Below are 13,815 nucleotides of genomic sequence, written 5' to 3'. Positions count from 1 at the left end.
TGAGAGGACATTGCTTGAGATCAGTTTGGCTTTTATCCCCAAGAGTTCCTTTATCACTTACAGCGCTTTTAAAATATTCAAACTTCTTGTGGATTCAGAGAAAAGTGTGTGTCTGAAGACACAAATAGACAAAGTGCACTAAGATAAACACCTAAATGTGCAGGGGGTTGGATGTTGAAAGTGAAGCAGCCCAAAGTCTTAAAACTGAGAAGTGCATGAAATAAAAAAGCGTTTCCCTGCGTGAAAGGAATCCCAAAACAGTGCACTTATCCTGTTTACCAGGACTGAGCAGCCCTTAATAGAAACACTGTTTACATGAGTAAAAATGACTAAAATCAAATGACTGTACATACGTACATGCTTCAGTCTTTCTCATCATTCTAAACCTGTCAAGATTAAGATCTCACGTCTGTACCACTGTGTGTGATAACAGAGATGAAATATGTAATGCAGACTTGTGTAAACAGTCTGGTGATTTCAGCATCAGGGGATGCAAAAACTGAAATGTGTCGGTAAAGGAAGTTCACCGCACAGCATGCTCCAGGCTTTTAAATGCTATCCTGTCACAAATATGTTTTGCTCTTTAATTGATAACGATGTATTTATGAGGAAAAATGCACACTACAGATGAATTGCACAGGATTCATCATTAATGCAAAGACATTCAAATTCAAATTTATTTTTTTTTTTTCTTCCTGCATAAAGCAAAAACACAGCAGCTCTGGGAGGGAGACTCACAGGGGAATAGTCCACAGCCCCACATATACAAAACTTCAAAGATGCAATCAAATCCTTGCTTAAGGATTCCTAAAAGGCTGCGCCATGTACTGATGAATCAATGAGATAAGTCAATATTTGAAGCTCCACTCATCTCTGGGCTGTGTACAGAGCTATACAGAGCAAAGTAAAAGGGTTTTTTGCTTGGAGATTAGAATTCTGGCCATAAGCAGCCTTTCATTTACAGCAGAATTACTAAGACATGAACCTTAACTGAACAGAGGTGTGGGTAAACCAGCCTTGAAAAAGGTATTTTCCCAAATATGTAAGGAAACTGCAGGCTTTGTTCTGTTCACACAGATTGAATCACATTAAATCTTCCTTTTAAAGGATGCATGCTGTCGTCTACTACTAAGTCTGAAGGCATGATTTTCTTTAAAAGTACTTGGTTTTATTACAAGATTTACAGGTATTGTTGAAAAGCAGCCCACAGCTCTACAAGGAAATATTATTTTATTCACAAAAGGCAAATGAAGATTTTAGAGGAGAACTATTTATTTAATAAAGATGGGATTTTAAGCCTTTTATCAGCTCCACTCAGCGTTGAAACTACATTTTACCCAAAACAAGGATCAGTCATTACATTTACTGAACCACCCTTGTATACTATATTCAGGTTATGTATTCAAGCTGACTATTACAATATGAAACCATACTTTTAAACTTACAGTCATAAATTCATAGTGGTGGTAGTCCCACATGTGTTATTTTATATTTTCTTCCATGGCGACACAACTGCTGTGCCAAACCACTTCGGCGGTGCACAACAAAAACTCATTAAACCTTTGTTGAACACTTATTTCTGATTGGCCACTGAACACAGTCTGTGGTAAATGATTTCTGAAGCCGAGCATCTAATCATATCACTCCACTTTCAACATGTCCTAGAGATTTTGTTTATTTTTCATCAAACCAAACATCAGAAACCGCGTGCTAAAAATGGATTACGACTGTGAAACTGTAAACACCCACTTAAATAACCAGGGAAAATATTCCCAATGTTAACTCTGAATTATTCTGAGAGAACAAAACATATGATTGCCGGTTAGAGTCTTAACAGCAATCTTCCTCAATGTGTTTATATTTCTGTTTCCAGTGCTGGTAAATTGTAGCCCTCAATGCCAAAAACAGATGTTCCAATGATTGGACTGCTGCCAATAATTTTTGGCCAAATACTTGTAAATTCATTGAGCTGGTGGTAAAGTGTTTTGAAATCGATATTTTACATCAAATGATTTATGTTTCTAGCAAATGGTTCTGAAAACACAGAGAATGTGCACTGCAGGAGTCCTCACTTCCCTTCCCGGGAATTTAGTTTTTTCTAAAAAACCAGAGCATATGCGAAACTATTAGAATTTTATATTGTGGTTTGTGGAAAGAAATTCAATCTTCTCTCTATCGTCTTTACGCATCGTGACTTACTGAATAACAAATACACCCCTTTTCCTGAAAATACACTTTCGCGATCGTACTTTACCAGCGAAGTTCCAGCTTCACGTCAAGTGGACATTGTTGATTTATAGATAAAATGTTAGTTGCATCTGTGAGGGCAAACCGCATCCACCCCAACGCCTTGGCTCTGCCGCTCTCGCTCATACTCACTCATTCACATGCCCATGGCCTCAGGTCAATCAGACCCGCCGAGGGAGAGGTGGTTAACTCTAGATAAACTCACTCAGGGACTGACTTACCCTTGGCCCCCGCTACTCCCCCACACAGCCAATGCCTACTGTTTTAGAAAAAAAAAAAAAGGAGCGGACTCTGGATAAATAACCTACTGAGGAACAACCACCTAACACCATCACACCACGCTTTCTACACACAGTATTGCAGGCCTGCATACTAAAATGCTTATAGTGTCTTTCTTAGAACAGAGACTTTAGAGGTCCGCGGTTACATTGCATCATACTTGTCTTGTAAGCGGAGCATATGTAATGTAACCCCATGGTGAATATTAATGCTTAGTTATCCTGCGTTATCGACTGTGAGCCTTGAGCGTGAGGCAAGGGCTGTGCAACACAATGCTTTTCAGAAACGTTTTACCCTCGGCTCCTTCGTCAAACACTAAATTGCTCTGAATATTTCACCCTGAATGAAGTTGCTGCAACTCATGATTGCTAGAGGAGATTTCATTAGTGCACAAACTGGAGATTGACATTGTCTCCTTAAGGCGGTATGTCTAATATCAAAAAACCTGTCAAGGTTTGTGGCGGGGTTTCCATCGAGGTCATCGACACTCGCTTGTGTGCATATTTAAGAGAATCTTTAAGTAGGACATATTGTGTGATCCAGAATTGCGGTGTAGATCTTAATCCCACAGTGAGTCACAGTTCCCCGAGGAAAGCCTCATTAGACATCCGCTGATGTGTATTGGATTTACTGATAAGCGGTGCTAATTGCCATGTAGGCAAATTTAGGTGTCGGCACGCTGGCGTGCTTTGGATTAAAAAAATAAATAAAAATGTTAAAAGTCGTGCGTGCACAAACAAATACACACAGTGACAGTCACAAGCCCACACACGCACGCACACTAATTATTTTAGGGCCCAGCTGTGAGGAGGGGCTGCTGATTTTGAGCAAGGCAACATGAAAGATTACTCATTCCTCAAGATACAGCGCTCATACAAGAAAGCCTTTATTCATCTTGTTCTCAGCTTCAGACTCTGACATTCTGAAGAGAACCAGTATTTGACCCTGAACATTTTGTAAGGGAGGAAAATTAGGTCTCTCATTAAAAGCAAGATCAATGACAAGATTTCTGTACGACTACCGCTGCAATCTCAATTAGGACAACAATTGTGGCGCTCTTTAAAATGAATGACTGCAAGATAGTGGCTGTCTGTCAGAGATGGAAACCAGGCGTATTCATTTACAACAGGTTTCACCGTCTGGGATACAGAGATAGTCGCTCTGCACAACTTAAGGAATGTTGATTTGCTGCCTTGAGCTGCCAATGAAAAGACAAAAACATGTACCTCTCCTGCCATTTTGTACAATTTGTCGGAAGCTGCGAGCGCCGTTTGCCATAAAACCTTTTTATTGTTACCATTTGACTTTTAAGTGTCGTCTGTTCTAAACACCAAAGTATCGTCACATACACAAAAAAAAAAAATCAATAACAATTCATAGATCTCTTGTAACAGCATAAATAAAAGTGCACGATTAAAAGATTTACCTGCCAGACACCCCACCAATGACAGCAGCAGTATAAGTTTCCATAGCAACTCCATTTTAATGGTCTCAGGTCAGTACAAGCTCACATCCAATCACAGGTGTGTAGAATCCCGGCTTTGTCCTTTGCAGCGCTTTCACTGTTCTTCTGTCAAATGGAAAGAAAAGGGGGAGGAAAAGAAATCATTAAACATTCAGAACCACTGGACACTGGTCTCATCATGAAGACAGATCTCACAAGGACAGTAGCTGCTTGTGTTTGGTGACATATTACACATTGGGAGGGTGTGAGAAAAGTTACTAACATCCTCAAAAAGAAAAAGAAAACGCTGCACATCTTTGCGTTTTAGCTTTACAAACACATTCAGATGACATTTAATAGCAGCTCTATTGCTTATGGTTCCACTTCCACTACTGTGGAGTTTGCTTAAGTGCGCTTAACACTGCATAATAGGGATCATGTCTGCAGGAGAAACATAAAGGGATTGCTTGCTTGTACTCAAACCTGCTGAGACAAAACAAAAAGAAGCCAGTTGTCAGACACATCCCTACCATGTAATAAAGCACTGTCCCTGCTCCTTGAATTCTTCTGAGCTGGGGGGGATTATGTATTTCTGACATAAAAAGCTGACTGTACATGGCGAACAAACCATTTTTGGTCTCCTGGGAGACTCAAGATTGATTTTCTTTTTTTCTTTTTAAGGACTAAACTGTAATTTATCTGTAGTTAAACCCAAATAATGTCTCCAAAAAGTTGTGAAATGATAAAGAGCATGATCCGTCTGTTAGTGATCAGCCATGATGTATTTATTTGTCTAAATGCACCCCCCCCCCCCCCCCCCCCCCCCATGATCACTATGACGTTTTCTGATAAGACAGCTGATAAATGTTTGTGTATGTGAGGGCGGTGGATGCTTATGCAGTGAGAAGGGATGAAGGGAGGAAATTAGCCATTGTCTTGCTCAAACTGACTCTCCTTGGTACATTTAACTGACTGATGATAGAGCTCCCTCTGACTACACGCCATCAGCATGCTGAAGGAAATGTGCAGGGAAAGAATTAATAGGAACATACAGTATAGTCTATCAAGAGGGTGGTGGCAAAAAGGGCCAAGACGACTGAAAGATTACATATTCATACTTTCTCAGTTATCTGCACGCCTCCTATCTTTGCACCACTGAAAGGCATGACAGAGCATACTGATGCTTATGTGAATATATCAGCAGTGTCCCTGACAGGTTTGCCTACACTACTCTTCTGTCTATGTGTACCAAACCATTAAAAGCAACACTTCCTCCCTATAAATCTCATCATGGAGATTGGGTTTCTAGTGTCATCTTAGTCCCAACCTATCTGGCAGTTATTAGGATGCAAATGTCATGAGTAAATGTTGGCTTTTAATAATAAAACTGAGAGACTTTAAATCCCTTCTTGTGCTCCTGATTTTTTTTTGGGGGGGGGATAGCTCCTCCTTTGAGGGATTCATTGTGAGAGAAGCGCTGCATAAATTAATCCCAACAATCATTTTATTAAAAGGAACCGCTGAAACTTTTTATTTTTTTTCCATTTGCATACTCACTCAATATATGGATTTCCAAAATTACACAAATGATCGAGTTTCATTTCTCAAGTAAATACTGTATGCACCACCTCAGGCTGACGATTGAACCTCCCCCCGCAATTTGACACACTCACAACAAAGGCTTCATGTTTTTAAAATCCTGTCAAGTAATTGCTTCGTCTTCCATTTAAATGTTTTACAGTGTGGTCATCTAAAATTAATTCATCCCGCCTTGACAGCAAAACAAGCAATAACTACCTGGATGTGTGAACTATCAAGACACCCATTCATAAACGCTGGTATCTGTTGGCCTTTAACAGCAATCTCTTGATCTCTATTACTCTGCGAGCCCCGAGACATGAGACATCAGACAACAGCGTCAGTGGAGGGGGAGCAGAGGAGAGGCTTTTGATCCAAAGAGTCTCATAAATGATGGCTGCAGGAGTCGAAGAGTGTCCGCGCCATTATTTGACTGCCTGTTCATGACAAATTAATTACCCTTGTGACCCTAAGTGGTAGTGACAAGCCCAATGACTTACTTTCATCACAAATTGATTCTCTCATTTGTTTGCCATATGAGATGAAAGTTAATGATAAGGAAGGCTTTCAAACTTTGCCTTTCAAGTTCCAACCACTTTCATGCTACTGCGAAAAGCCAATGGGTGAAAAGGGGAAATGATCCAGGCTGGAATGACCGAAGCGTTTCCTGACCCAATTTGCACAAAGTCAGCTGCATCTTATTGTATCACAACCGCAGTGAAATTTATGTTCCACATTTCAGAAATGCAGATACATAATGTCTGTAATAAAGAACCTATAGACATTTTGCCTTTTTTGTACGTGTAACTTCGCGGGCTGACCAGCCTGTATTCAACATCTCCAATACCGACTCTTACACTTTTGTCGCCTCAAATGTTTCATCTTGAGAACTAACACAAATTCAATCATTTATAGAGGCAGAAAAAAATATACCAAATTAGAAATCCTTAATATAAATTTTGTTAAAATGCCAACGAGTGATGTTAACAGATGGACACGTTTTAATTAGATAGCTGCTACAGTAATGAGAGATTAGAGGTGGTGACATCGGCTTCACAATGTGTGAGCAAAGTTTTTAATAACTGTTTTCAGCCGGAGGGATAAAAAAAAATGTGTATAATACCCAGATCCCATGTTATCACAGGCAACATCTCAAAGGATATCCACTCTTGTGTGAAGACACAAATATCAACGGAACACGTCCGATGAAGATTAAAAGTATCACTTTAATAATAAAGTTATAGATCAAGCAAGCAAAAGTTTTACCACTATTCCTTTTAAATTAGGTTTTGGATCTTTATAAATTCTATAATTTCGCTGATGAAACATGCAACAGAAGCAGATTAAAAAGAGCCTTTGTCAGGACTTTGCACTCTTTATGAGTACTGTATTCCTGGTAATTATATCTTTACATACCAGCTCTTACCACCAAATAAAAGTATGAGCCAATATGGCTTAAAGAGGTCCTGATAAGAGACAAATTCCTGTTGAAATTGCATTGTAGTATATTCTAATTAATATAAATACATTTAGGGAGCATCATCAAGCTGTATCAGAAACGACTGAATGTCTTTGTCCATATGTCTATAAAACATCAGCGAACAGAGAGAAATGTCAATTAGAATTTTAAAGAAGCTATGCGGTAAAACTGAGCACTTCATTAGGTTTGACTTTTGAGCGAAAGCAGTTGCTCTGAGGGAAGCTTTCGAGATTCATGGAGACAAAGCACTCCTCTAAACTTCAGCATTGTCAAAGTGACACCTCTTGTCTTCTCGTTCTGTGACAGCGGCAGCTGGAGTTGATAAACCACAGATTGTAGTTCAGTCAGCCACAGAAGCTGACAGTGATGGCATCTGATTCGACCCTCTCTACTACACCCGATCTTTCAGCTGCCATCAATTTTTCAGGGCTCGAAAATGTATTAATAGATGGATACCACGGGTCCCGTTCGGTTGTAGAGTCCAGATGAAGATAAAATTCACACTAAAAAGCATGCGCTTCCCACACATTCGCGTACGCACGCCCCAACCCTCGAGCTCTGAATCATGAATGAGGCCAGACTCCCTCACTCTGCAGGAGCGAGACCAGACCAGGAAAAAAAAATGGCATACAATGCTGCATCTTTAATCACCTGAGCTGTGACTTCACTTGATCTGCAGACACCAGCTCGATCAGTGTTTTCCTGCACGTGTGGCTCGTCTCACTGCTCTGAGTGCCTCCGGTCATTCAAAATTTATTTTCTGGTGACGCTCGAGTTGAGCAGTAGGAAATGTGAATTTTCTTCCTAATCCGGCATTCTTTTAATTCATGAATCAAAAATTTTGTGTCAGTGCTGATGAAGTCCTAATCACACCATATGTGTTTTGCAGTTGTAGGATCTTTTGTACAAAATATTCAATAAGCTCCACACTGTACAAAATGGTATGCAATTTTATTTCACTAAAGCATTTACAGTGCCTAAGCTTGCACTGCTGGTTTGAAGTTCCCAAATGTGTTTCCTTTTAATCATCGAATTGATGCTATGTGTTGAATGCACACTATCTGTCTGCGAAGGCTCCGCTTCAATTGTAATGCAAAAAGTCAGGCTGTGCTTTCAAAAATATTTGCAATTTGCTCCCTTCCTCTTGTACTGACGGTAACTATCGAATGCAGGCGCTCTCTTCCTGTTACACAGAGATGAAAATGTCAGACAAATCTTTACTTCCCTTTGCCAACTTCACTCTTCAAGAATCCACGCACATATAATCAATACGCACAAAACTTTCTTGAGCTGAAGATTTTGTGTGTGCCAACATGTTGGGGTTTTTTTTTCATGCTTTTTTCCCCCTCCCACCTTTCTCACACATCACCACGCCACGGGAGTCAAGCGAGTGCCAATGCATTCCCGAGCCAAGACTCTACCTCAAATAGTGGCACAAGACAAAGAGACTAATAGTGTTTTGATCTAAGCACACAAGCCGCAGGCATGACATAACACATGCCAGCGTCTTCCTTTCTCCAGACCGCACCAGGGACGCTCCACCAGAGCGCTCGTACCAATCTCCCCCGTGACACGAGGACATCGAAGGGGTCTTCCTGCTTGCATGCATGTTCCAATTTTGAACATAATGAACCAGTTTGCACTAATAACTAAAACAGCATTATACAGCAATGCATCACAGCTGTTAGAACAACACACTGGTTCTTAATGACAAAAGAAAAGTAATATATTTGAAAACATTAGTAAACAATTGGGCTTTTTTTTTTTTCTCCAAATGATTTCAATCATTCATTTTCATCTTTTCTCATGCCCGATCTAAGATTCAACAAAATATTTTAGAGACAAGGCACAGACCTACTCCACCTGCATTTACTAAATCACTAATTAAGGCTCCCATTAGGATTTAAGAGGCTGCCAATTAATAGACATTTAAACAAGCTGATTTCGGTCTTGTTAGAACACTTTGCTTGAATGCAGCGGTTATCATGGGAGGTAATTTTAAGAATGTGATTGAGGAAAGGCAAGCTGCAATCACTGTAAGGAATAATAGATCCTCCTAAAGGGAAAGCTCTCTGCAAGCACAGTGGCTTCAAGCATAAATAATACTGTAAACTCAACTACAGTGAAGATGTATGTGTTAGTAGTTATGATATGAGAACAAAAAAAAACAGTGACATTGAGCATACTACTTCCAATTTCCATGATACTTATTTTCTTTTATCTGAGCTTTTTTCCAGAAAAACATTGCCGTCTGTCCACACCACATCCAAACATAAGATTTTGCCCCTCTGATGGTATTTGTATGTATAGAATACCACTTTGTTGTGATTAAAATTAGTGGATAGCCTAATTTGCAGTTTCCACACAGCTGCAGACAGGCATCAGTAGCAAAACAAACATACAGACAACAGTTCGCAGGATCAGCGTCATTAGAAAGGCGAGTGAGCATCCATTTCTCAGTTCACTTACGCCTCGTCTTCCTTATTTTACTTAATGTAGACGTAACAGTTGCCTGTTGTTTTACTACACTGGTGTGACTTAAATACCATGAAGCAAAAATAGTGACATGGTTTGAGTGTTTGTGTTATTTTCAGTATTATAATATCAAAATCAATGTGAACTGTTTCTAACAACAGGTGAACATGTTGTCCACATGGGTTTCTGTTCCACATTGCTGTTGTCCCACTTACATATCATAGAGACAAATGTACTTGAATAAAAGATGAGGATGAGAAGTCTGCTGCATTTCTTTGAAGCTGAACGTGAATAGAAGAATGAGCAGCAGAGAGGGCAGATCAGAAATGTCATGTGGGTCATAGTACTACCTGCTGAAATGTTGTTGGGTTTTTTTTTCCTTTCACTTCTTGCCCCGATTAGAATGCACACATCTCCTCCTAACCTTGCTCAGTGCGTGTGAGGACTTTCCTCTACTCATGCAGACCAGGCTCTGCCCAGCAGGGCTCTCCGAGCTTCATGTTCCCCCTCCTCTTCCCCTCTGTGAGCCAGTGACATCATCAGAAACGTGTCCAGCCATAAGCACACTTCCCCAAGGAGATGTGTAGTAGCTCTACTATTCCAACCACTCAAATGCAAAAAGGAAGAGGAGTAACTGCGCTCCGGACTAGAGTTCAGCTTCAGGGGAATTAAACCTTGGATCTGGTCAGCCACAGCTGTGCTGAGGGAGGATGGAGCTGGATGTGTGTCAACGTGAAACAAAAGATGCCGCTGATGCTTATAACATTGAGATATTTCTGTATATAGAGGATCAAACTCTGAAGTGATGTAAACATAAGATGTATGTCAAGGTAAAAAAAAAAATAATACTTCTATGCAAACTGTCTGCCCAGGCAGCACTTTGGAAAGCATATGGGCACTTGATTTTACAGGAATAACTGTTTTCACCAGAGTGGCACAAAAGAGGACTTTAGCCAGTCTGAACCAATCAAGCTCTCAGCTCAGTGCAATCAAAGAAAGGAGGAGATGATGAGACTGGACTCAATCCAATCCCCTGTTGATCACTGATGACAATGAGCTCTGCCAGAGGTTTTAAAGGAAGAATACTTGATATGTGGATTTGTGCTCTCTCACAAAAAAACAACTAAGAATGATGGCTTTGAGTAATAGAGGATGAACATAAAGAGAAAATGTATGTTGACAGCTAGAAAACTAGGATTTCAAACCTGTTCGGTTTTGCAACTGAGGCAGGGTTACAAAGACTTGGACACACACATAAATACATGTGACATGTGCAGTTAGAGGGTGGATGTGTAATATGTATGTGCTGCGTATTTCTAGAGCCACCATTAGAGGAATTGAAATGCATAGTGTTTTTTAAAAGTGAATCTAGCTGTAATTAAGATATTTTGTGTTATACTACTTTATTGAGTGGACTTTTAGAATTCGATGACCGGACTGGAAGTTGATGACAAACAGCTTCGTGGTTCTGGGCAAACATAACCAATAACAATAATAAAACACATACTTTAATATTATAGTTACGGAGACTTATCCTGATAGTAATAGTAATTGAGGATAAAACATATTTACCTGATTGCATTTCCTGGCGTGTTTGCTGATGTTTATCCCTTCTCGTATATCCATGTTACACCGCGCATCCCTCCGTTAGTCCAGCGGCTCCTTCAGCATCGAGCCGGCGGCGCGTGTGAACGTGAAGTTGTTGTCTGTCAAAGTCCGGATGTCGCTCCCGTATAAATGGACCCAAACTCTCCTCTAAACAGGTTCAGGTCCAGGTTTTTCAGTGTCCCAACAGCAGCCCAGTTCTCCGTGCTCTGCGCACTCAAGTCCCCGACGCGCTCAGTAACGTTTCCCCGGCGGTGTCGTGCGCACCGGCGGCTGCTCGCGGACGCAACCCGAAGCGTTGACTTATCGCGAAGGCGTGCGTTTTTGCGATATTTTTGTTCACCTTCTATTTCTAATTTCGCAGCTTTTAACAAAATTCTCTTTAATTTGCTGCAAGTGTGCACACTGTGGTTGCAGGGTGAGTCCTCGATGTCAGAGTCCGGCTCGTCCACAGGACTGGAAGTGCCTGCGCGCGCGGCGGCAGTGGCACATGGGACATCAGAGAGGAGGATGCAAACAGAGGAGCTGCTTTTTTTTTTTTTTTTTTTTTCCCGTTTTTTTTTTTCCCATGCTGCAGCTTCCACGCCACCTTCTAAGCATGGTCCTTTAATCCTCATAGTGTGACATTATAACGCTATGTGTCGCTCAGAATGCAATTTATTTGTGAATGAACCAATTAAAAAATTAAAGATAAAAGCCCAATTTTTTATCACTTTGAGGGGAAAAAAGTCACATTTTTACATCAAAAGTTATGCAATTATGCATAGAAAATTTTAAATTTGTGGTAGTTTTGGAGATATCGCTATATGTTCTCCTCAATTTTGCTCAGTTTTGATGCAAAGCCTTAAGTGTCACATGGTTTCGGTTCTGGTCCACATCATTCAACATCCACATCATCAAGTTATTCTATTTATTTTTTGGGTTTGTCAGATAATCTATCTATCCATATTATATGGGGCAAACAAACAGGAATAGACAACCACACGCACTCACAGTCACATATTGTATATAGAAAATTGTAACACCAATTATCCTGAAATGCATGTCTTTGGAGTGAGAGATGAAAACCTACACATGCCCAGGTAGAACATGTAAAAGCCCGCTCATCCTGACTCAAACTGTGGATATTTGCAATGTGCTCACATGCCATTGGGGGCAAAATAGGGTTCAGTTTCTTGCCTAAGAACACTTCAACGTGTGGTCAGGAGAAGATAGAGGATAAAAACACCAAACTTTGGGATTGGAAGACAAATTGCTCAACCAACTACGCCACAGCTGGCCCTAACTTTTACTCCAATCGTCTTGGTTTTATCTCCTCCTGACTTAGCCATTGCAGTGAGCAATGGCAGTGAGCCAACATCAAAAACCAGGACATTTAAACTAGTTCACCTCAGTAAATTTTACCAAATAGCTTATTTTACAATCCTAAGGCAACACATTTTTGAGAAACTAGTCTCCGGCTCTGTTCAATGTCGGTGTCCCAGTAAGTACATGATAACAGAGCTGTGAAGCCCGTGAAATGCAGCCATCGATGTGAAATGTTGCACCCGCGCTGGTCCTGCCCTATCAGTCACACTAATAAAAGACACCTGTGTGTTATTTGAAACATGTAACTATGGAAACCAACAAACTGAAACTGTGACAAATACAAAGTGACGGAAAGAAATTGTGGAAGTTTAACTTGTGAGAGAAAAGCCACCTTTCAGTTTCTTTAAGAGCTTGGTCTATATAACATGGCCTGTATGGATGAGACAAAATAACACAAAATGTCAGTAATACAGAGCTCTTTAGAGCCTATGTAGTGTAGTGCTGTTCGCTCTTTATGGTGAGTGGGTATGTCTTAAATCAACCATTGATACACAGCTCTTTACCAGAGGAGCTCTGTGGAGTTTGAATGTAAATTGGCAAAATTGACAGAATGACAACATCTCTTTCAGGCCTCTTTTCACTTTTGTTCTCACCTGCCATCCCATGGCTTTTCTTATAGCACAACATATAATAGTATGTATGTTTAGAGGCCATTGCTTGACCACTACCTTTCATGATGCATTGTGGGATACTTTGAGTGCTCTATATAGAGTATAGTAAGAGTTCATTATATATCCTGCCAGCATTACCAATAGTGAGCACATTATTCAGTGCCCTATGGGGAATAGGGAGTGAGTTTGGACACAGCCCATGCTCATTATCGTGGAACATTTGGTCAACTTAATGCATCTGCAGTGTATTATTACAACATTTTTATTTGATAGTATCACACGTTTCTAAGCTGTGAAAGTATAAAAACATTCAATTGTCTAGTTTTTCAGGGGGCGGACATACGTTGAGCTGAGAGTTACATTAATTTAGGACCCCACCCACACCCACCCTGGACAGCCCGGAAAAATCCCAAACACTCTTAAATTTCATCTAGTTGTTCATCCCTAAATATCTTTATTTTTATTCATTTGGCACTGTCAGCCAGACCTGCTTAACATATCTGGTTGTTTCTGAAATAATGATTATGAATTGTATTATAATTCTGATGTTGAAAGGTGGTCACAGGAGGTTATTTGGACTAATCGCCTGGCTTTGGTACAAATCGCCTGGCCACTGTCATTCTCTTATTCCTGTCATGACAAGCAAAAGGCTGGCAAACTGCTGTTAGGGGAAGGTCGAAATAAGGCTAACATGAGCTTGGAAATGACGAGGCATTCTAACAAAAGCT

The 13,815-nt window shown here is 40.4% G+C and overlaps 1 protein-coding gene across 2 annotated transcripts in view; it reads right to left on the bottom strand.

Annotated features, from left to right (window-relative positions):
- The window catches only part of cntn3a.1 (contactin 3a, tandem duplicate 1), an 81,543-nt gene extending 69,935 nt beyond the window's left edge, over positions 1 to 11,608 (bottom strand). For both annotated transcript variants that reach the window (XM_080470252.1, XM_080470253.1), the window contains exons 1-2: positions 11,076 to 11,608; positions 3,953 to 4,096 (exon numbers count right to left, since the gene is read on the bottom strand). In XM_080470252.1, coding sequence (XP_080326378.1) covers positions 3,953 to 4,007 — 55 coding nt within the window. In that variant the 5' untranslated portion in view covers positions 4,008 to 4,096; positions 11,076 to 11,608. The remainder of the gene's footprint in view (positions 1 to 3,952; positions 4,097 to 11,075) is intronic.
- Positions 11,609 to 13,815: the final 2,207 nt, after the last annotated feature.

This window comes from Lipophrys pholis, assembly GCF_963383615.2.
Source record: "Lipophrys pholis genome assembly, chromosome: 8".
Classification (NCBI taxonomy): domain Eukaryota; kingdom Metazoa; phylum Chordata; class Actinopteri; order Blenniiformes; family Blenniidae; genus Lipophrys; species Lipophrys pholis.
Note: the sequence above shows the minus strand (reverse complement) of the source record. Positions and strands in the feature narration are given on the sequence as shown.